This window comes from Protopterus annectens, chromosome 11.part0 (genome assembly GCF_019279795.1).
Source record: "Protopterus annectens isolate FY-2018-M chromosome 11.part0, PAN1.0, whole genome shotgun sequence".
NCBI lineage: Eukaryota > Metazoa > Chordata > Ceratodontiformes > Protopteridae > Protopterus > Protopterus annectens.
Window position 1 is genome coordinate 1,034,162,927 of NC_056745.1, and position 22,513 is coordinate 1,034,185,439.

At 41.1% G+C, this 22,513-nt stretch overlaps 1 protein-coding gene across 2 annotated transcripts in view; it reads left to right on the top strand.

Moving 5' to 3' along the window:
* The first annotated feature begins 386 nt into the window (after positions 1-386).
* GRAMD4 (GRAM domain containing 4) overlaps positions 387-22,513 on the top strand; it is a 2,037,033-nt gene continuing 2,014,906 nt past the window's right edge. The window contains exon 1 of one of the 2 annotated variants that reach the window (XM_044088380.1): positions 387-833. In XM_044088380.1, coding sequence (XP_043944315.1) covers positions 805-833 — 29 coding nt within the window. In that variant the 5' untranslated portion in view covers positions 387-804. The remainder of the gene's footprint in view (positions 834-22,513) is intronic. The other variant, XM_044088381.1, reaches the window with a different exon arrangement.

Genomic DNA, 22,513 nt, shown 5'->3' on the forward strand with positions numbered 1-22,513 from the left:
TGAGCTCCATTTGATAGGTATGAAGAGAACCAGCAGAGAGTAGACTAGGCAGAGAGATTAAATGAAGAAAGTTTGGAGAGAAGGAGGTTGTGGGACACAGTGTTAAAAGCTTTACAGAAGTCAAGGAAGAGGCATTTATAGATAGATAGAGTGAGTGAAGGATAGTAATACTGTAGTTGTGCTATATAATGTTATGAGATGCTGCGTTCCACATTCTGGTGAAAGGATGAGAGTTATACTGGCGTGAGGTTTACAGGAAGTGTTAAACGACTCCCACCAGAAAACACAGAGAGCTAATAGTGTTTTGGAATAATTATTTTAGAAACTGAGCGTATGTATTGGCGGAGGGGGACGGGGATTTGAGCACTCTTTGTGTATAGCTACCTGCAGCTTACTTTTATAGGTGTGGGCTGGGGATCTAGATTGCGAGCATGTTTTCTGCTAGCTTAGTGAAGGGACTATACCTTTAAGAACATGGAGGCATGTCTTCTGACGAAATTTTCTGGAGTCTGGCAACTGGAGGTGGACGTCGCTAAACTCAATACAGAGAATTGGGTACTAAGAGCCTGCTAATATTGTTTATTTGTACCGGTGCTGGTATGTGAAGCTAAGTTGATGTAAGGAAGAGATTCGGGCCCAGCGGTTGTCTTCTTCATTAGAGTTACTTTGACTGTGTGTGTGAACACCACGGTTACCCTACCCCGGTTTCTTTATTAGGAGGTTAGCTACCAAAAAGCCTGCTTTTGAAATTTGTCATCTGTTTCCGTTTGGCAGGTGTCGAGCTTAAAAGAAGATCTTGCGTTAATGAAAGTTTGCTCTGATTTTCGCGCTAGGTAAGAAACTTGTCTAAAACAAAGGCTTTAATGTTTACAAAGACTTCTACTGTTATAGTGCCACCGCTGTATGCCTCTGTTATGGTCAGAGGTAGCAACAGCAGCTCTGCTTCGTGTTTGTGCCTGTTATGGGTCAGCGGTTTGCTTGTGTGTCGTACTCTTTGTGAGGCTGGCTCCTGGAATTGAATGGCCAAACAAATCTCGATTTTTTTTATTGTAATAACTAGTAGTATTAAAATCGAGCTATAAAGTTAGGAGATTTTAAAGTAATGGAACAAATAAATAAGGAATGCATTGATCGGTTGACAATGCCTTTTTAATTTTGACACATGGGTGCCAGTAGTGTAATGTGAATTCTTGTACCAGGTTGTTTATATAGTGTATTGTATGCAGTTTATTCCTAAATTCAGATGTTGCAGTAAAACTCTGTGAGGTAACCTCATTCAGAGAAGCAGAAAACCTGATGACCAGGTGTAGTAGGAGGAGACCTGGAGTTGACATGTTGGGAATGTTTTAAAAACAAGTGCATTGAGGGTTTTCTTGCAGTATCTGCATGCAAAGAGAGTGGGAGGTGTACTTTTGTGAACCTTTAAGCAGTATGTCTTTTTGGGAGTGGCACAGCAGTTTAGGTGCCTGTCCTGTTTAAGACCATTGTATCAAATGTTTCAAACATCCGATATGTTTCATAGACTTCAGTAGATTGAACTTTATGCATTGCCTAGCTGTTGTATCAGTTTTTGTTCAGTAATGACTGCATTCATTGATCTAGCAACCTTAAAAATGTGTTGTATTTCTTTACTATGAAGGCTACAGCAGTCGTTTGGGTTACATGCAAGAGACATTCTCTATTCATAGGTTCATACTAGGCTATCTGCCCGAGGGCATTTATAAGCCTAACCAGAGTGTGTTTGGCTTTCGCAACCCATTTTAAATTAATTTTGCTATGCCCTTTTTCGAGGTTAGTATACTGTGCCTCTGTCTAACAGTGACACAGAAGTGATACCCGGGGTAAACCTATGATCTCCCATCCACTCATCAAGATTCCTCTTGAAGAGAGTCAATGAGGGACTCTGCCTAACCTGGACTGGGATTTTATTCCAGAGTGAAGGGAGCCTCTGGATTATGAATCTGTCCCTCCAGCATGTCCTATTTATTTCAGTGCTGAGGTTCAAGTCTCTCGAGCGCGTAGCTCGATGGGATTTGGATTTTCTGAGGTGCAGCATGTCCATTAATTCCGGGTTGGACATGGTTTTATATGTCGGGCACAGATCGCCTCTGAGCAGGCGGTATGCCACTGAGTAGAGCTGGAGTTTCTTTAACCGGGCAGCATATGGCATCTGTTTGAGCCCTTTGATCCTCTTGGTGAGGTACTTTTGGGGTCTTACCAGTTGCTGCAGGTGTCTGGTAAGGTACATCCCAAAACGGGCATTGTACTCAATTATGGGCCTGATGAGGGATGACCTCCCCTGATCTAGATGTGAATCCCTTCATGATTAGGTGGGCTATATAAAATGTTTTTCTAACCACCTTGGCCACATGGTTGTCAAATGAGAGATTGCTATCAACTTGGGTCCCTAATTACTACTGCTGTACTTAATGGACTACTACATATGTGGTAATTTGTGGGCTCTTTGTTTTTGCCAGAGGGGATGACTATACACTTTTGGCGTTTAGTTTGAGGCCATGGCTCTGGCACCAGTTGTCTGTTTCTGTGAGGCCCTTTTGGAGGATGCTTGTGTTGGCTGGAGAGTCGATTATGGTGCCCAGTTTGCAGTCATCTGCGAACTTGGTCAGCCACAGTCCTTCCGTGTTTGCCTGTACCTCCGAGAAATATATACCGAACAAGAGAGGTCCCAGGACTGAGCCTTGTGGGATGCCACTTGTAACTGGTTTAAAGTCTGACATGGCTCCAGCAATTCTAACCATGTGGGTTCTGTCCTTAAGCCAGTTTGCAACCCATCTAGTGATTTAGGAGTTTATATTTAAGCTGGTGAAGCTTATCTATAATGCCTGAGTAGGATATTGTATTGAAGGCTTTTGCGAGGTCCAGGTAGGGTGTGTGGACCACCTTCCCCTCGTCAATGCCCTTGTTGACTGTTTCAAAGAATTCGACCAGATTTAAGAGGCAGGATCTGCCCTTACTAAAGCCGAACTGGGTAGGATCCAGTGTCTGTAGGTCCCCAATATCTTTATTTATGAGGTCCATGATGATCCTTTCCATAGCTTTGCAGACCAAGCTAGTCAGGCTTATTGAGCCGCTTATGTTGGTAAGTTAACTTTGCTGTATAACTACTCATTCAGGTCATCCAATAGCTGTATCATATTTACAGTAAACCACTGTTTGTGTGGTTGCTTACTGGAACTTGCATTTTTGAGCAGGAGAACATTCTCAAGAATTTTTGATTGTTGGCTGGGGAGTACCACTGACATCTGATACTGGCTTGGTTCATAATACTGAGTATTTACCTTCAGAATCCGGCCTTTTTGTTTTTGAGAGTGCATTCCACACTTTATCAGCAATTGCTATTTGAAAATGATTGATTTTGGAGGCCAAATGTAGTTGTGTGCTAAACATTGTAAGGTTAGTCAATGATCTACTAGGGACTGCAATATATTGTGTTCTTCCATAGATTTGGTGGTAACTGTGGAGTCTACTGGTAAAACTATGGCTTAGGATTTGTGGACTGACTGGCAGAATGTCTAGCATGGTTCAGATCAAAAATAGCATGCAATATAGTGTTGTACCGTCTCCAGATTTGGTTGCTGACAGCTGGATCAATGATTTAACATTGGACAGAATTTGGGAAATGGCATTTGTACTAACAGCTAAGAAATGTGCATAAAAATCAATGCACAATAGATGTCATTAGGGTTTTACCATGTAAAAAGTTTTAAGGTGATGATGTTCACTGGTTGTCAGTGGACAAGTGAGGGAGTATGGTGAACTTAAACTTTTAAAAGCTCCTGGTACTATACAGTCAATACACAATGTTCCCTTTTGTTTGGTGGTTTGAAAACAAAAAACGCTGTGTAGACTTTTTTTTTAGAAAAACAATTTGCATTTTCTGCAGTTTTTTTATGTAGTTCAGAAAACTTCCCTTTTCCCTAAGATGGAAAAAAATGTCATGATTGTAATTTATAGATTGCAAAATTCTAGACTTAACTGTTGACCTAGACACTGTTGTTTGTTTTAAAAATTGTTTTTGTTGCAGTTTATGAAATAAACTGTTTTTTTTCTGCATAAATATAGTACAGTAAAATGTTACAGTAATTTTGCTTTGAATGGCTTAATTTGCTTTACATCTATGTTGGGTGCAAGTCCAGCTTATCTGCACAAGGGGCTTCTGCTTCCTGCATTCACTAAATTCTTCCACTGCTAAAATCTTTATTAGCGTTTGTAAATTTTACTCCGTAATTGTGCTGTGATGCCAGGTACACGTCCTGCTGTCAGGCTGAATATGTCTGATGTCCATGAAGCATTTGCCCCACAAAAAGTATTTTATATTACGTTATGGACATCAGCTGGGTATGACCACCCTGTATTTCCAAACAGTACACTTATGCTGTGCTGACGAAGCCATAAGAGGGTTGAAGTATGCATGTCCACAGCTAGTGGGGCTTGGCTTTATTCGCCTGAATTTGCCCCATAAGACTTGAAAAGAAAAAAGTCATGGACATTCAAAGCCATCATATAGCTGAAACACTTAATGTCCTTACGGCGTCATTTGCATGTATCCCATGCCACCTCTAATACAAGAGGTTTTAAAGAATCACACAGTGGAAAATCTAGCTTGGCTGGGTTTTTCTTTTAGTTTTTACTGATGTTTTTTCTGTGTGACCTTGTTACTCGAGTATTCTATGTTGGAAAGAGTGATTTAAAGATGCTGCATTATAAAAGTTCTGTTTTTCAAGATTCAGTATTTAATAAACATGACTGTAAATATAGTCTTTAATAGTTGTGTAATGTTGCTTATCAGATGATGTCTGCAAACTTAAAAGTGCCATTTTGTGTGGTCTGCATTTTTGTAAAAGTTGCTAGTTTCCAAAAGGCAAACCTTTTTAGGTGGGTGATATAATTTGAGTTTCTATCTTATTCTTTAGAACTTGTTACTACTTTTACTACTGGGGAAATTAGTGTTTGCTTCATAGGATCATAGAAAGTTACCAGGCTCGTTGGCCATGAGGCCCTAACGAGCCTAACCAAGAATTTAGTCCATGTTCTGACAAGGCAACACCCGATGCCCCTGTCCAGCAGGGACACTGGTGGAATACCAGGGGTGCTTTCATCTCTTTGTCACCCTGGTTGTTTGATCACAGGAGGACAATCGCAATTGTCTTCTTTCTCCAAGCAGTGGCTTCTCCAGTAATAATAATGATTTGTTCAGTCTTTTCCATTCAGAGTATGATTTATGTCTTCGATGTACACTTTTAGTGAAACCTAATTTGTCAGAACAGGCCCAGCAAACTGGATCAAAACCAGGATCCTGGATAGTGTGGATCCCTGCTCTACACCTCTTATTGCATAATCTTGGGTAAATCAAAAAATGTCTTAAATCGATCCTGCTTGGTGAATCCCTTATGAACTGGGTTTCTCCAAAACCGACTTGAAATGTGTAAATGTACATCTCCCAAACAATGGCAACGAATAGGCATACAGTCCTGCTTTCTTCTCTGTCATAGTTGGCAAATTTTGAAGGTGCCGTTATCTCTTTATTAGCCACATGTAGAGCAATTTGAAGGTGCCGTTATCTCTTTATTAGCCACATGTAGAGCAATTTGAAGGATATGTAAAGGTTGCCTTCCAGTGTGTACAACCCACTGAACATCTGTATTGCACTTGTAGTACTGTAACCCAGTGCCATATGCCAAACATTCAGCGCCTCTCTGTGGACTGTCCAGACTCTGCTACGTTGTAGCTCGTTAATATAGCATGTTGACTGTGCCGGTCAGTAGAGCTGCTAGAAGCAGACTCCTCTGGAGTGCCTTTAGTGTTGATAAATCTACTCCTAATTCTTTCACAATGACGTGTAGAGAAGTTTCCAAAAGTGTACCTGCAAGCTTTAAGGTTATTAATGGGCTCCCTTGTACATATTGGACATATGTTGTAGGAGTCCAAGAGAAGTATGGTAGGCCATGATTCACATGTAGGGTTGAGATGAGCAGAGGAATTTAGTTTTGAAACAACTGAAGGAGTAGAATCTTTCTTTCCAGGGTATCTTTATCTTCGTTTGTGCCCTGTAAGTGATTTAATATTCTTCAGTCAGAACACTTGTCAGTATTTTTCAGAGTTTCCTTTTTTTAGCAAATTGGCTGCTATCACAGTTTTGTTCTTCACTCATGTACATTTTTGTGTTTTTTCAGAGCTTCCATCCTCTAATCATATCTTATTCCCCTGCCTGACTCCTGTCCATCCATTGCATACAGGTATTTGTATACTTGAGTTGTTTGTAAATTTAGTCCCCACTCGAAGACTGAGCCACTACCTGGCAAACGAAGAGATTTTACAGACCAGCAAACATTCATATTTGCAGTTGTTTTTGGGTGGTTGGGGAGTGGAAGCTTTTAATTCATTAACTTTTAAATTACTCCAAAGAAGATAGACATGCTTCTCATTTATTCTCTAAGTTACTACCAAATGACAAAAAATACTGTGGTGCAATACAGATTATGTCTTAGTCTTACTGAGCTATTCCGTTTGGGAAGACATTATGGGAAAAGTCTTTCTAACAAGTTAGCTGAGCTACATGAAATTCCCTCCTCAGGTATGCGAGATCTTTAACTTCGTACACTTCAGAAAGATAACGAGTGTGTGTGCTTTAGGGGGACAGGATGGCAACCCACTTGTTTACACATGAAGTGTTTTTGTTACATTGGCCACGCTGCCACAGTTAGTCAAACTTCCTCTCTCCTCCCATCTTCTTTTTACTAAACTGTGCCTCTTCTTTCTTTTCTCCTATCTCATTTTCCTTTCCTTTACTTTTTCACTTATCTAACTCTTCAATATTTGTCTGTCATTTATTGATACCAAAATGCAGTCTCTGTGAATTCATTGTATAGAACTGTCATGCTGTACTTGAGTGTTACTAATAAATTTATTTCTACGACAGGATCCGCCACATAACACATGCACTCACACCATAAGTACAAATATGACTCTGTGATTGTCCATGTTGGTGAGAATGTCCTGAGACGTACCTCCCTGGACTACATGAAAAGAGACATGGAGGAGCTCTCCAATCTTGTAGCCCAGACAGGTATGACCCTTGCCCTGAGTAGAATCCTGCTATCACCCAGAATGATACCACAGTGCAAGGACAAAATGATTGACTTCAACAACTGGCTAAGCGTCTGGTGTCATTCTAAGGGGATCCAGTATCTGTCTGCCTGGGATGACATGATGAACAGACGACGATGCTTTCCCAGAGTTGGCCTGCACCTGTGGCCCTTGGGATTCCAGATACTGGCTAAGGCTCTTGCCACCCCTATAGTGCCTTTTTTAGGCAAGGTTCAAATGTCAAATTCACTACCATAACAGGTACAAGCAAGCAAAACCTGAGGGTTTTGCTACTCTCTACTAGAAGTCTAAACCTCAAAATGCAATCACTTGAGGCACTCCTTCAAATGGAGAACATCAACATCTGTGCAGTGTCAGAGACCTGGTTTAAGGCTCCAGAGAGCTTCCCTGCATTACCAGGCTATAATTGATACCACACCTTTCGGCCACCTAACCTGGAACGAAACACTAAAGGTGGAGGTGTGTCCATATTCATTAAGGATATCCACGCATTTAGGCTAGTTGCTCAGCATAATGCATCCGAGATTATCCAAGTGCAACTAACTCTGGGCAAGACTGCAATCCAAATTGTAGCTTGCTACAGATCCCCCACCGTGCCTCAGAATTCCCACTTCTCATTTCTTCATACACTGGAAAATATTAGGATAAAACCCAGCGCCTTAATAATGGGCGATTTTCAACTACCCCACCATTAGCTGAGAAAACTACTCCTGTTCCAACTCCTTTTGCTCAACGTTTTCTGGAATTCATAAATTCCAGTGCCTTGGATCAACTTATCCACACCCCCACCAGGAGCAGCAGTACCCTAGACCTGGTCATCACCAACATGAGTGACTGGTGTTCCACACCAAAAGTCCTCAGGCAGATCTGAACACAAGCTAATCACCCTAGACATCCACATCCCGCCCCCACCCCCCACTAGGGAAACTACCGTAAAAATTTTCTCCAATGCCAACTTCATGCTTCTTAAGACAGAAGTGGCAAACTTTTTGACTCCCATGTAGATGGATAATAGAGGTACGACTGCTAAATCCTACACAAATGCACTTTATAAGCACTTATGTGAGTGCATGGATAGTGCTATCCCTAACAGAACCAAGATGCTATTCTCCAAAAAATTAAGCCAATTTGGTGGTCCCCTGCCATAAACAAACTCTACAACAGAAGAAAGAAACTGTTACAAAAAAAAAAAAAAAAAGAGTAAAATCCCATGATTGGAGGAACTCCCTGGTCAGCCTCAGTAAGAAGCTGAGATCCCTCATAAAATCCTCCAAAGCTAGTTACAAAAACAAAATCGCCACTGACTCTAAAGACAACCACAAAGCATTCTATAGCTATGTCAAGCATCTCCATGGCAACACTCAGATCTGCTCTGAGTTACAGCACAATGGCACTAAATATACAGAACCAGCTGATATTGCCAACATCCTGGCAGATAGGTTCAGTGCTAACTTTACCCCCCTCTCACCCTAAAGGACTCATCTCTATACTGGATGAATGAAAATTTCCTGTAATTGCAGCTGCACAGGTAAAAACCACACTCTCCAAATCCAAGAACACAGCATCCATGAGACCTGACAACATCCCAGGCTGTGTTCTAAATGAACTACAGAATGTACTGGCACCCCACCCAAGTACCATGTTCAATCATAGCTTCACCTCAGGCTTTGTGCCCACTGAATGGCGTACAGTGACAGTTATCCCACTCCACAAAGAATGAGCCTGGTCTGCAAGCCCATGGAACGTATCATTATGGAACTTATAAAACAAAGACATTGGTAATCTCCAAACTCTGGACCCTACCCAGTTCGGGTTTGTAAAAGGCAGATCATGTCTCCTAAACCTGATGGACTTCTTTGAAGCAGTCACCAAAGCTGTAGACGAGGGTAAGGTGGTTCACTCAGCCTATCTAGATCTCGCCAAGGCTTTCGACACCGTCCCCCACTCTGGAATTATAGATGAACTCACTAAACTAGGTATAACTCCCTATGTCACTAGATGGGTTGCCAGCTGGCTCACTGACAAAACCCACACTGTGAAAGTAGCAGACTCCAAATCTGACTTCAGACCAGTGACAAGTGGAGTACCATAGAGTTCATTCCTGGGTCCTCTCTTGTTTAGTATCTACTTCTCTGAAGTACAGGCTAACACAGATGGTCTTTGGCTAACAAAGTTTGCAGATGACTGCAAACTAGGAGTCCTAATCGAAACTCCTAACAATGTGGACATCCTACAAAAGGGCCTCACTGAGACAGATGCCTGGTGTCAAAGCCATGGCCTCAAGTTCAATGCCAAAAAGTGCATTGTCATCCAGCTACCACATAGGTGGTAGTCTACTTAACACCAAAAGTGTGATAAAGAGACCTTGGGACAGAGGTGGACAGTAGTCTCTCCTTTGATAATCACATCGCCACAGTAGTCAGGAAATCCTTCTGTGTGGCACACCTCATCACAAAAGGTTTCTCATCCAGGAAGAAAGAGGTCATTGTTCCCCTCTACTTGTCACTCAGACCCGTTATAGAGTATAACTCCCCTTTTGGTATGTACCTCACAAGACATCTACAACAACTGGAAAGGCTGCAGAAATACCTCACAAAGATGATTACTGGCTTCAAACAGATGGCCTATGCCGACTGTCTCAAAAAACTCCAGTTTTACTCAGTTGCATATCGCCTACTAAGAGGCGATCTCTGCTTAATGTACAAAGCCATGTCAAACCCAGAGCTGTTGGACATGCTCCACTTAAAGAAATCCCAATCCCTCCGAGCTACACACTCTAGGGACATAAACCTGGTCACCACAATAAACTGAACATGCTGGCGGGATAGATTCCTGTCCCAGAGACTCTCCATACTCTGGAACAAACTACCTATCTATATCAAACAAAGCTCCTCATTAGCATTCTTCAAGAAAAATCTTGAAAATTGGATGGGAAATAGGAAATTCAACCTGGGGATCACTTCTGTGGCTCTGCTAGACAGTGGCACAGGAAAATTAATTTTCTTGGATGGTGAAAACCAGGGTACCTTTTTGGCTAGGCTTATCTAGGCCCCAGGGCCAATAGCCCAGTACCTACAAACCTTTTCTGTCTTACCCTATTTATTTCTGTAACACGTGGAATCTGTACAAAACCTGCTCTGTTGCATATAAATAAGATTACATCTCCCTGTGAGATAATCTTTGCTCAACAGACTTGTGTTTTGTGACCCACTCTGGATTCTTCCATCACATTAATGATCCCTAGCTCTAGAGGAAGTCGTCTAAGTTTTGTGACTTGCATGTCTAGGTCAGTTGTGACTTGTATGTCTAGGTCAAAGTCTACTTGAAATTTACACACTTAAAACAGTTTTTTATTAAATGATTATGAGAATGCATTTTCATTTTTATAGGTTGTAGGTCAAGCAATACATTATGATATGTTTTTGTAATCTGAAGTACATTTATTGATGTGGCTTTCTTCCAAGACCTCCACTGAAACATACGCTTGCTGCACTGGGCAGCTGTATCACTGAAAGTAAAACTGATAAGTAACGGTGTTGACCTTTCAAGACCTGCTTCTTCAGTGTAGTCTAGAGATGACAATGTTTCCTTTGATTTAGTAGTCTATAAGCAAGAAAAGTGCTCAGTTTAATATTTAGAAAAGAAACTGTATTTATATTTAATGTTTTTGCCTATTGAATTTTGGAGAAATTTTCCCAGGTAGAAGAGATTGGTTGGTTGGTGATGAAGGATCTGTGCCAAAATATTGAAGTGCCATAACGTTGAACAGCAGGGTATCTAAAACTGGGAATATTGAACAAGCTTTTCACTGAAATGCTGATAAAACAAAAATCATTTTTGCACTCTCCACCTGGGGGGCTGTACCCCCACCCCACCTGCATGTTATACATACCAACTCTACAACTGAAGTATATTGGGGAAATAGCAGAAACACAATCCCACAAAATACTGATATTTCTGCAAAAAAGCTAGTTTGATAGTCCGAGTTTCAATATCTTGCCATTTGATGTTGTGGCAGTTAAGTGTTTTAACAGAGACTCGGATGGTAAGTACAAGTTGTAAAATGTTTGCCTATTTACTTATTGACCTTTGATTACTGGGCAAGTCCAACTGGGTAGGAGCCCATTTTCAGCCCAGGGAGAAAACCTCCAAAGGATTACAAAACATTTCAAGAACAATAATTTCACAGTCTTAAATACAAAAAAATGAATACAGTTTAAATAGTTATACCAAAGTAGACATAATATAAAAACGTTGGTTAAGAATAGATACAAGTTATATGGCAATGATTTTACTAGAGAAATGTTAGCCAGCTTATAGAAAAATGTAAAGGTACGTTAGTGTAATACAAACAGGAAGTGAAAGAAAAGCAGGCTTATGGTATATTTAGAGAGAGGAACCAGGGGAGAGAAATTGATAAAAGTAAAAAAGGGAGAGTAGGGGGGTGTAAGGTATTAATATAGCAATAACCCACACCTGGGTGTGGGTAATGCTAGATTTACCCACGGTTGATGTGGTTTGGTCACGAGGGCAAAGCCTGAGTGGCCAAACAAAGCCAACCGTGGGTAAATCCAGCATTACCCACACCCAGGCGTGGGTTATTGCTATTATACAATGACATTATTTAAGAAAAAAAATAATTACTTTTCTTAAATTATGGCATTGTATAATGCCTCCTTGCTGCCCTTCCGCAGCTGTCTGGTATTCTGTGGCAGTTCTGATGTACTGCGCATGTGTATGCGCAACGGAGAAGGCAAGATGTCCGTTGCTTTTTACAAACTGTTTGCTATGTTAAATGGGTTTAACATAGTGAGACAGCCTTAAAAAAAGCAACAGAGAATCTCCGTTGCTTATTTTTAAAGCTGTCTTGCTATGTTAAACCCATTTAACATAGCGAGACAGTTTTGAAAAAAACAATGGAGAAAGCAAGATCTCTGTTGCTTTTTACAAACTGTTTCGCTATGTTAAATGGGTTTAACATAGCGAGACCGCTTTAAAAAAAAGCAACGGAGAAATTCCATTGCTTTTTTAAAGCTGTCTCGCTATGTTAAACTCGTTTAACATAGCGAGACAGTGTTGCTGTAAGAGTTATAGTAATGGAAAAAGTCTGGGCGACCGGACCTTTTTCTATTACCATAACCCGGATTTACAACGTGCATGCTGACCTATCAGCGTGCACGTTTTTGAATATTAATGGGGGGTCGTTGTATAATAGGTATTTGTTCACATTTAGGGGTTAGTTGAGCAAGAACAGAGCCAGCTTTTGGCCATGATGCCTTTCAGAATGGCTTGGAAGGATAGGAGGGAGGGTATTGACCTGATGGATAGAGGTCATAGCAGTGTGGTACGAGTATAGTGTCCATCATATTTATAGATTTTTGTAAAGACATGGAGTTTTTGGACACTTATTTTATTGCATTTGCACTTGCCTATCATTTTTATATGTGCCTTATAGCTAATTTATCGCATTTACACTGTTTTAAAGCAATTTACTGATTAACTGCATTTCATTGCTGTTTTACTGTATTTCATTGTTATTGCTGCAATTCATTACTGTTGAACTGCATTTCATTTCTATTTTAACTGTATTTTTTCATACCATGAGTTCTGTTTTTGTATGCAAGTGGTTAATCTATGCTTTTATATGAGTTTTACAGTGTTCTTAACCCTTAAATTGAGTAGCATAGTCTGGATACAGCTTTGCTGCATTCAGAGATGTTTGTTTTTGCCTTCTGTGTTTGCTTTCTGTGTTTCTGGCAGCCATCTTGTGTTGGTAGGGGCCTATCTTCTCTGCTAGTGAGAGTAAAAGGTCTGCCTGGACCTTGTCTACACAAACGGATTGATTGGTAAAGAGAGCAGGGGCTAGCAGGATTGATTAGATTTCTGTGTTACTAGAATCTTTTATTTTTTTGAGGTATTTAAATCCCTGTCGGAGCTGGTTTGGGCTTGTTCGTGTGTCGCACACATCAGCTGCACTGTTTTTTAACCCATTGTGAGGTGTTCCAGCTACAATGATCACCTAGTGGTACTCATCTTAGATCTTCCACCCTTTTCCCCCTTAGCTCTCTCCCTCAAATTCTGACCAATATGGATGGACAATTTCCTACAGTTACTCCTGCCAGTCCGGTTGATATGGCATCCCGAGACAGTGTAGCAACTGCCTCATGTACATGGACAACCATCTACTACTACCACCTAGGAACACAATTTGTGAGAGATGCAATTAGATTAAGATAGTCTACGCTGTCTCCTTCACAAGCCAGTATATCTGAAACTGAGAAGGTTGTCAACACAAACACCACACCACCCACACAACACATACCCACATATGCAGAGGTCCTGAGCAAAAACATACCCAAACAAGAGAGACCTCCGAGGCAGAAACGCATGCTAACTCCACAGCCCACCACACCACACACCTGTGTCTCACAGCCACTAAGGCCTAACCATAAACCCAACATATTAGTCATAGGAAACTCCATTGTGAGACACACAGGTGTGCCTCTCACCAAGCTGGATAAGGAGAAAGTCCTGGTTATTTGTTTGTCAGGTGCCAGAATCCGCCATATCACACATACACTCAAGTCTGTCGACAACAGGTGCTGTTATAACTCTGTCCTAGTCCATGTTGGCATGAATAACTTGAGACGTACATCCCTGGATTATATGAACAGACAACATGATTAAGCTAGCTGAATGTGTCCCAGGCAGGTTATGTCCTTAGCCTTGAGCAGCATTCTGCCATCATCCAGAATGATGCCTCAATACAAACATAAAATTATTGACTCTCTAACAATTGGCTTAGTTTCTGGTGTTCCAAGGAGATCCAGTAGCTGACAGCCTGGGAAGATATCGACAGACCACGATGCTTTGTCAGAGATGACCTCCTGTCTCCCTTGGGCTTCTGGCAAAGCCCCTATAGTACCTTTTAGGCAATGCTATGAGGTCAAAACCACCAACATGAAAATTTCATCAAAATGCAAATTAAAGGTCATGCTGCTAAATGCTAGGAATCTAAACATGAAACTGCACTCATTGCAAGCATTCTTAACCCTAGAAGACGCTGACATTTGTGCAGTCACAGAAACCTGGCTCAAAGCTGTGGAGAGCACCCCAGCCGTACCAGGTTACTCATCCTGTCACACATTCAGACCCCGAACCATGGGCAGCAAAGATATAGGAGGTGGAGTTTCAGTATGTATTAAAGACATATACACCAAAAAGCTGGTCTAATGGTATGATGCATGGGAAATGCTCCAAGTGCAGTTAACCATTGACAAGACCCCTATTCAAATTATAGCTAGCTACAGTCCCCTGCCATTGACTAAGGATGGCCCACTCCACCTATTTGGACCTCTTCGAATCTATCAAGATTCAACCCTTTGCCCTGATCCTGGTTGACTCTAACTCTCCAAACATAGATTGGAAGAACTACTCATGCTAAAACACAAATGCCCAGGGATTCCTTGATTTCATCAATGCAAATGCCTTAGACCAGCTGGTTGACACCACCACAAGAGGTGGTAATATCCTGGGCTTGGTATTGAACAACATGAGTAACCACTGCAGCATCTAACCAGTGTCAGCCTCCCTGGTAAGATCCGACCACAAACCGGTCGCTTTTGAAATCACCATCTCCCCAACCCCCCAACCCCCCCCCACACACAAGCTAGGGTCAATCAAAAAACTTATTCAAGCTGATTGCAACCTCCTGAGGGAAGGTATAAACAGCTTCACAGCCCCCTCCCCCTCCGTAGGAACTGGCACAAATGTCCAAACTTTCACCAAGGTACTGTACAAGCATTTATACAGCCACATAGTCAGGAATACCCAACAGGACAAATTCCTCCCCCTCAAGGAGGAGTAAACCTGTCTGGTGGACATCTGCAATAAATAAAATCTGTAATGAAAGGAAAAAAATTGCTGTCGAGGACCAAGAAGGAGCAGGTGCTTCATTGGAAGCAATGTCTCCTTAGCCTGAACAAGCAAATAAGAGCACTAGTGAAACCTTCCAAAGCAAACTTCAAGTCCAGACTGGCTGCATCTACTAAAGACTGTCATAAGGCCTTCTTCATATATATCCGCAATCTCAAAGGAAGCACTCTGCTCAGAACTGGTGGTGTAGGACACCACATACACAAATGCCGTAGATATAGCCAATCTGCTGGCAGACAGGTTCAGCGAAAACTTCACCCTTTTGCCCCCCTCATCAGTAAATCAGGACATCCCCAGCACTTGCCCCCCTCCCCTTATCTCTAGGGAGCAAGTCATCACTGCCCTCTCAAAGGCAAAAAATACAGTTGCCATGGAACCCGATAACATCCCAGGTTGCATCCTATGTGAACTCGGGCAGTAACTTGCAGCACCATTAGGCACCCTATTCAACCAAAGACTGAGTACTGGCTTCGTCCCAGCCAAGTGGAGGATGGCCACTGTCATCCCTTTGCACAAAGGTGGAGCATCCACCGATCCAAGAAATTATAGACCCATCAGCCTAACTAGCCTGAACTGCAAGGCCATGGAAAGGAATTATCATGGATCTCATTAACAAAGACATTGGCAACCTCCAAACACTCTAGCCCCACACAGTTTTGTTTCATTAAGGGGCGGTCATGCCTTTTGAACTTGTTCAACTTCTTTGAGACAGTCACCAAATCCATGGACAAGGGGAAGACAGTGCACACAGTCTACCTTGAGCTGGCCAAAGCCTTTGATACTATTCCCCACTTGGGTATAATAAAGTCTCTCAGCTAGGCATCAATCCATATGTTACCAGATGGGTAGCAAACTGGATCACTGATAGAACCCACCTAATTAAAATAGGGGAAGCCACCTCCAGCAAGAGACCTGTAATGAGAGGAATAACCCAGGGATCAGTCTTGGGGCCTCTGTTGTTTGGGATATGCTTTTCTGAGGTGCAGGCCAAAAGCAGTGATCTATGGCTGACCAGGTTTGCAGATGACTGGGCGCTGTCTTCAATTCTCCTAGTGATGTGGACATCTTCCAAGAGGGTCTTGTGCAAACAAATGACTGGTGCCAAAAAATGCATCGTCATCACCCCCTTTCGGGAAAGTGATATCCCCAAAAGTATCACATTGCGGGCTTAGGACCTCATCAGTCAGTCGTGAGGGACTTGGGCACCCAGGTTGATAGCAACCTGAATTTTGACCACCATATTGCCTCCATTGTATGGAAGGCTTTCTGCATGGCCCACCTCATTAGTAAGTGTTTTTCATCCATGGACAAGGAGGTCCTAACATTCCCATATTCTTCCTTTACAAGACCCACTGTTGAGTACACCGCCTCTTTCGGCATATACCTCACAAAGCATATGCAGCAGCTGGAGAGACCACACAAGTTCCTCACCAGGAGAATCCAGTGCCTCAAACATCTACCCTACACAGATGGGCTAAAAGAACTGTCCCTCTACACAGTCTCATACGGACTCCTCTGACGTGACCTCTGTCTGGCATACAAAGCAATCTCAGGCCTTGATGGGACTGCTGCATATTCGCAAGTCAAGCTCCACTCAAGTAACCCGCACAAGTGACCTCAACCTGAACTGTGACATCAATAGGACTTGTTGGCGAACAGATTTGTGTCTCAGAGATTCCTCCTTGTGTGGAATAGATTCCCTCTCCACGTCAAGCAGAGTACCTCATTCTCCCTTTTAAGCGCAACCTGGATAACTGGATAGGGAACAGAAAATACACCCCTGGGATTCCACCTGTGTCCCTGATGGACAGGGGCATCTGGTGCTGACTTGTCGGAACATGGGCTAAATTCTTGGCTAGGATTGTAAGTGCCTCAGGGCCAATCGCCTAGTAACTTCCTATGATCGACTTAGAATTGAATTAAACAAGAGTTGTATTTAATGGCACTAATATAGTAACCCATTCTTTTGTCTGAGATTTCTTTTAATGCCACAGTGTACGTATATTCCACTTTTTTAAAAGATGGAGCAGTAGCATTATTTCTTTTGTTTTTATTGACTTTATGGTCACTTTTATAACAAGTTCAGTTTGTCTTTGGTGGAATGAGGAGCTGTTGTCTCCCATCACAGGTTCGATTGTCAAGTTAACAACTTACTAGCCTTCAAAAGCCTGATTGCTTTAATCCCATGTTGATATATTTAGTTTTGTCCCGTGTGCACCACCATGTACTGAGCCCACTTGCTGTCCCAACATAAGCAGGAGCTGATATTGTGGCTGTAGTCCTGTCAAAATGAGGGCATGATGTGCCATCTGTAGAGCATGTGAGGTAACATACATGCGGTGATGATCTGTCAGAACAAGAAAAGGAGCAACTGCACAATGCTAAACAGAAAATAAGGGATTATCTTGATAATGTGTACGAGTTTAGAAAGATTGCGGTTGAGCAACTTTTTTTTTTTTTTTTTGATAACACTAGAAAAAAACGTTTAGCATAGTGACTCAGGCAACAGAAAGTAGAAGGGGGTATCACCAAGCTTAAGGAGCCTATAATAAGGAATATAACAAGGGATCCTGTAGAAGTATTAGAAATATTTTGGAATTTCTATGAAAGTCTGTATAAAGCAGAGAAATATGGAAATCAAAAAAATGGTACAAATGGAAATGTTTTATGGAGGAATTAAATATGCCAAGTTAAAGGTAGATGAGGCTCTGTTACTAACAGTTAGGATAGGAGTAGATAAGATAAAAATGGCGATGGTTACAGGAAAGTCCCCAGGAGTAGATGGTATTGGAAATTTGGAAGCTAGGAGGGAAAACAATGATAAAGATCAGGAAGGCTTTAACAGTATTTTAAGAGAAGTACCAACAACTTGGAAGAAAGCGGTGATGGCAATAATACCTAAATAGGGTAAAGATCTATTACATGCAGCTTCATACAGGCTTATTTCAGTACTAAACCATGATTATAAAGTGTTTGACTATAATGGCTAAAACAATGGCAAAAGTGATACCAAAATTGATAGATATGGATCAGTGTGGTTTTGTGGAGGGGAGGCAAACATTTGACAATGTTAACAGAACAATGGTGATCCAGAGGGATGCAGTATGTAAGAAAATACCACTGTTATTGGTAGGTCTTGATGGAGAGAAAGCATTTGACAGAGTAGACTGGGACTTCATGAGCAGGGAAATAGAAGCATTTTCTTTCCCTTTTACAATTTATAGGGTTGATTAGGAGTATATATGAGGGATCAGAGGTGGAAACTAAAGTGGGTGAGGTCCTCTGATAACGTCTGCTTCAGTAGAGGAACAAGGCAGGGTTGTCTGCTTTCCACTTTGGTGTTTGCATTATGTTTATAACCATTGGCTAAGAAATAAGGGACTCAGAAATTCAAGGATATAATTGATATGGTAGTCAGGAGAAGCTGGCTGTAGGGTGGCCGCGGTGGTGCAGTGGTTAGCGTTGCCACCTTACAGCAAAAGGTTCTCCGGTTCAATCCTCTGCTGGGATGCCTTCTGTGCGGAGTCTGCATGTCCTCCCTGTGGTTGCGTGGGTTTCCTCCGGGTGCTCAGGTTTCCTCCCATATCCTAAAGACATGCTGTGGGTGGACTGGACACTCTAAATCAGCCTTAGGTGTGAGTGCGTGCGAGTGTGTGCCTTCTGTGGAAGGTTGGGCGCTGGGCTGGCAGTTTGACACTGTAAAACTCCACTGCCAATAATGAGCGGACAGGTGATCTGCTGTGGCGACACCTAACTGGGAAAAGCCGAAAGAAGTAGTCAGGAGAAGCTGGCAGTATTTGCAGATGATATTATTTTATACATGTCCCTTTCTTGTTTTGTCATTACAGTGTAGTGGAACATTTTAAGACAGTTTCACATCCTCTTTAGATACAAAATTAATGAAGCTAAAGCAAAGGCAGTAGCAGTAAATTATGTACCCAGACACTAATTGGCCCAACAACAGAAACTGGAAGCTTTGTTATATGGATACTAAGATACAAGGAATTAAAATGTTTTTAGTTTCTTTAGTCTTTTATACACAGATCAGGCATATTTTTATCAACCAGGGGAGAAGCTGTAGATAGAAATTTAAAAAAGAGTTGAAGTATTTTATCTGGGAAGGGAAGACAGCAAGAGTTAAGTGGGATAAGTGGATTTTTTAATAGAACTAGGCGGATTAGGATTACCCAATTTGAGGGGGTATTTTAGACACAGTTAAGGCTCTTATAGTTTTCTGTTTATGCTATGAATAATTCAAAGTGGAAAGGAATGATGATGATATAGGGAAACTCAAGAAATAAGGCGAGATTGGGATGTTGGATGCAGACTCTCTTAAGGAGAACAACAAAAATCATGTAGAGTATTAGAATACTCCTTGCTGTCTTATGAATATAAGAATTACACCAGCATGAGAATGGAGGAAAGAGATTCTGTCGATAGGGATGATTGTGGTTAGGGATACAGATAATGGGCAAGAGGGGGCAGGAATTTATGGAGAAAACTGGCAAAGTAACTAAGGCATTGGGAGCAAATAACTAGAATGGGAAAAGGCCAAGAATTTATTTGGACTGCAGGTTACAGATTGCCTTCCCTATTAAGGATTGATATCTGAGTGTAGGCAAAGGCAAATGGGGGGGGTCCTAAATGAAAGGCCAGCACTGGTAGACTTTTTAATAGAATCTAGAACAGAAGCTGCCGTTAAAAAAGGAATAATTAGTAGAACATGTAAAATATTGGAAGATAATTATAAGAATCAATCAAAGGAGCTTAGAAAGGATTGGGAAGAGAGATTGGGTAAGAAATTCAGAAAGACAATGAGGATATATAATGCTTAACTGACTGGATAGATTCTAAGTGGTGTATAATGTTTGCAACTATTTGTTTCAATGGTGTCTTGATGATTAACGTTTGCAACTAAAGTGGTGTCAATGTCTGTTTTTCATTTTATATAAATGCAAAATTGTTATGTCATACGTGATAATTTGATAAAGATGTTTATTGAAAAAAAAACATACATGCAGTGATGGCTACAGCTAATAAATATGCTGCTTGGTAGAGCCAGACACGTATACCTGGCCAGTATGCTGCTTGCTTGTATGCCCATTCTTCATGAAATGTCAGCACCTCTGAGTGGGACGACCTTTCCATTCCTTCAGGATAAGTGAACAAGGAATGGAGATTCATTCCTGCCTTCTCTGGCCTACTTTTCCAGCTTCCAGATCAACTGTTCACCATAAGAGTTTTAGCCTTTTGCACAGTGGAGATGATGCAACAGTCAAGATGATATTTGTTGGAGGTTTAGTAATGACCTGATCTGACGCTATGGGAGGGTGGTGCATAATAATTGCATCATTGTTTGTGATGAAAACATTAAATCTGTTGGAGAGTCTATGCCAAGTTTTACGTATAAAAGAAAAAATAACATCAAAGATTTGCTGGAGAGGAAACCACAGGAGAAATGGGGTTACATGGCCGGTCACTGTAAAATATGGAAGATGCAAACAGTACAGATTTATTGAAGACAACTATGATGGATGACTGCACAGTGTTTGTGGAGATAAATTTAATTGTTTCTCTGAGAGGGTGATGTACCTTGCTGTCAGTATTGCCAGGCTTTTTATGTTGGCAAGACGGTTAATGGGTTAAACCGTAGAATTTATCAACACATATACAGCATCCAGAAACTTGGCAGTAAAAGTGCACTGGCACGCCACTCTACGGTTTGTGATAGTTTTGATAAGTTCAAGTTTGTAGTGTTGGAGCAAGTCCACAATAGCCTTTTTTGTGGTGATTGGAAAAATGTATTGATGCACAGGGAAATGGTGTGGTAACTAAAACACCACCAATTCCCCAGGCGTAAATGAAAGTGTTTCCATCACCAGTGAACTTAAAAGAAGACACAATATGGTTTGAGATTTTTTTGATTTTTTTTTTTTTTAACAAACTTTCATATGGTTATTGTTTTTTTACTGGTATACTGCTTTAAATGTTTTTTTTTTTTTTTTGTTACATTGCTGTTCTTAACCCAACATTCAGTTATGCATGTTACTTTTATTAGAGGCTGGTCTATTACACATTGATTGGTTCATTATTTATTTATTTATTTTTTCAAAACAGTTTTATTAGACTTGGTTCATTATTGAGGGTGGGGTTCATTTACTTAAAGTATTTAAAATAGTTTTTACTTTGTTTTCTGGTTCTGAAGTTGTCATTGTACTGACAAAAGTGCTAAACCATGTTTATTGATTCTATATTAAGTGTTTTGGAGTTTATTTCATTTTTTCTTTTGCCTGCTGTTGGATTGCCAAGTGCCAGGGTGTTTGTGCTGGTTTTTTTTTTTTTTTTTTTTTTTTTTGTTATTGATATTAGTATTTTGCTCTGTATTGTGCTTCCTTATCCACTGTTAGGCCCTGTATGTTTCAGACATTTTATAGACTTTATGTAGAACTGGTTCAAACGTTAGTGTAGACCTGGCAGAGGTTACCTCTGAGTAGCACGTAAGAAAGATGAGGACACATTTTTTGCACTTTTCTAAATAGTTTGTTTTCTACCTCTGACTTTTTTTTGGAATGAATTGTGCCTTTTTCATTTCAGTTAACTTGTTGGTGATTGAATGTGCTATTCTGTTCAATAATAGATCACTAGAAGGGTCTGCTGCAGTGGTGCAGCGGTTAGCATTGTCACCTCACAGCAAGAGGTTCTCCAGTTCGATTCTCTGCTGGAGCACCCTCTGTGCGGAGTCCGCATGTCCTCCCTGCAGAGTGAGTAAAAGACATGCAGTAGTTGTGTGTGTACGTATGCCTTCTGTGAAGGTTGGGCACCGGGCTGGCAATTCGATACTGTAAAAACTCCACTGCCAATCAGTCTGCGGACTGGTGATCTGCTGTGGCGACCCCTGACGGGAGAAGCCAAAAGACATTGCTAATATAAGGGATCACTAGAACAATTTAATGCACCTTATTGATCTCCCTGGAGTAACTGGATGTGCCTTTTAGAATTGTTTGATGTAGTGTGCTGTTCTGACACAAGTAGGTATGTAATGATGAGAATATTAATTTTTGTGTGTCATACAGTTTGTCATTGCTGAAGTCGCACCCCAACCCCATGTGTGAAAAGGGGTTCTGGATGGATTGATACAATTGTCCTACATGGTTGTTTAATTTTTTTTTTTTTTTTTTTTTTATAATTTCTTCTTTTAAAATTGTTATGGACAACAGTTGTTACTTACAGATACGTAGGAACAACATTCTTTAAGCAATCACATGAACTGTAAGATGGCTAGCCCTTTGTATCTTAAAGTAAGCCACAATTAAAAGTTCTTGACCTTGACAATAGTGCTCACCTCTCAAATCGTGCAGGGCTGTAAGTGATAACCCTACTGTAAATTTGTTTCTACTCATGTAAGTGCACTGCTTGAAAAATGACTGCAGTAGTGTGTGTGTGTGTGTGT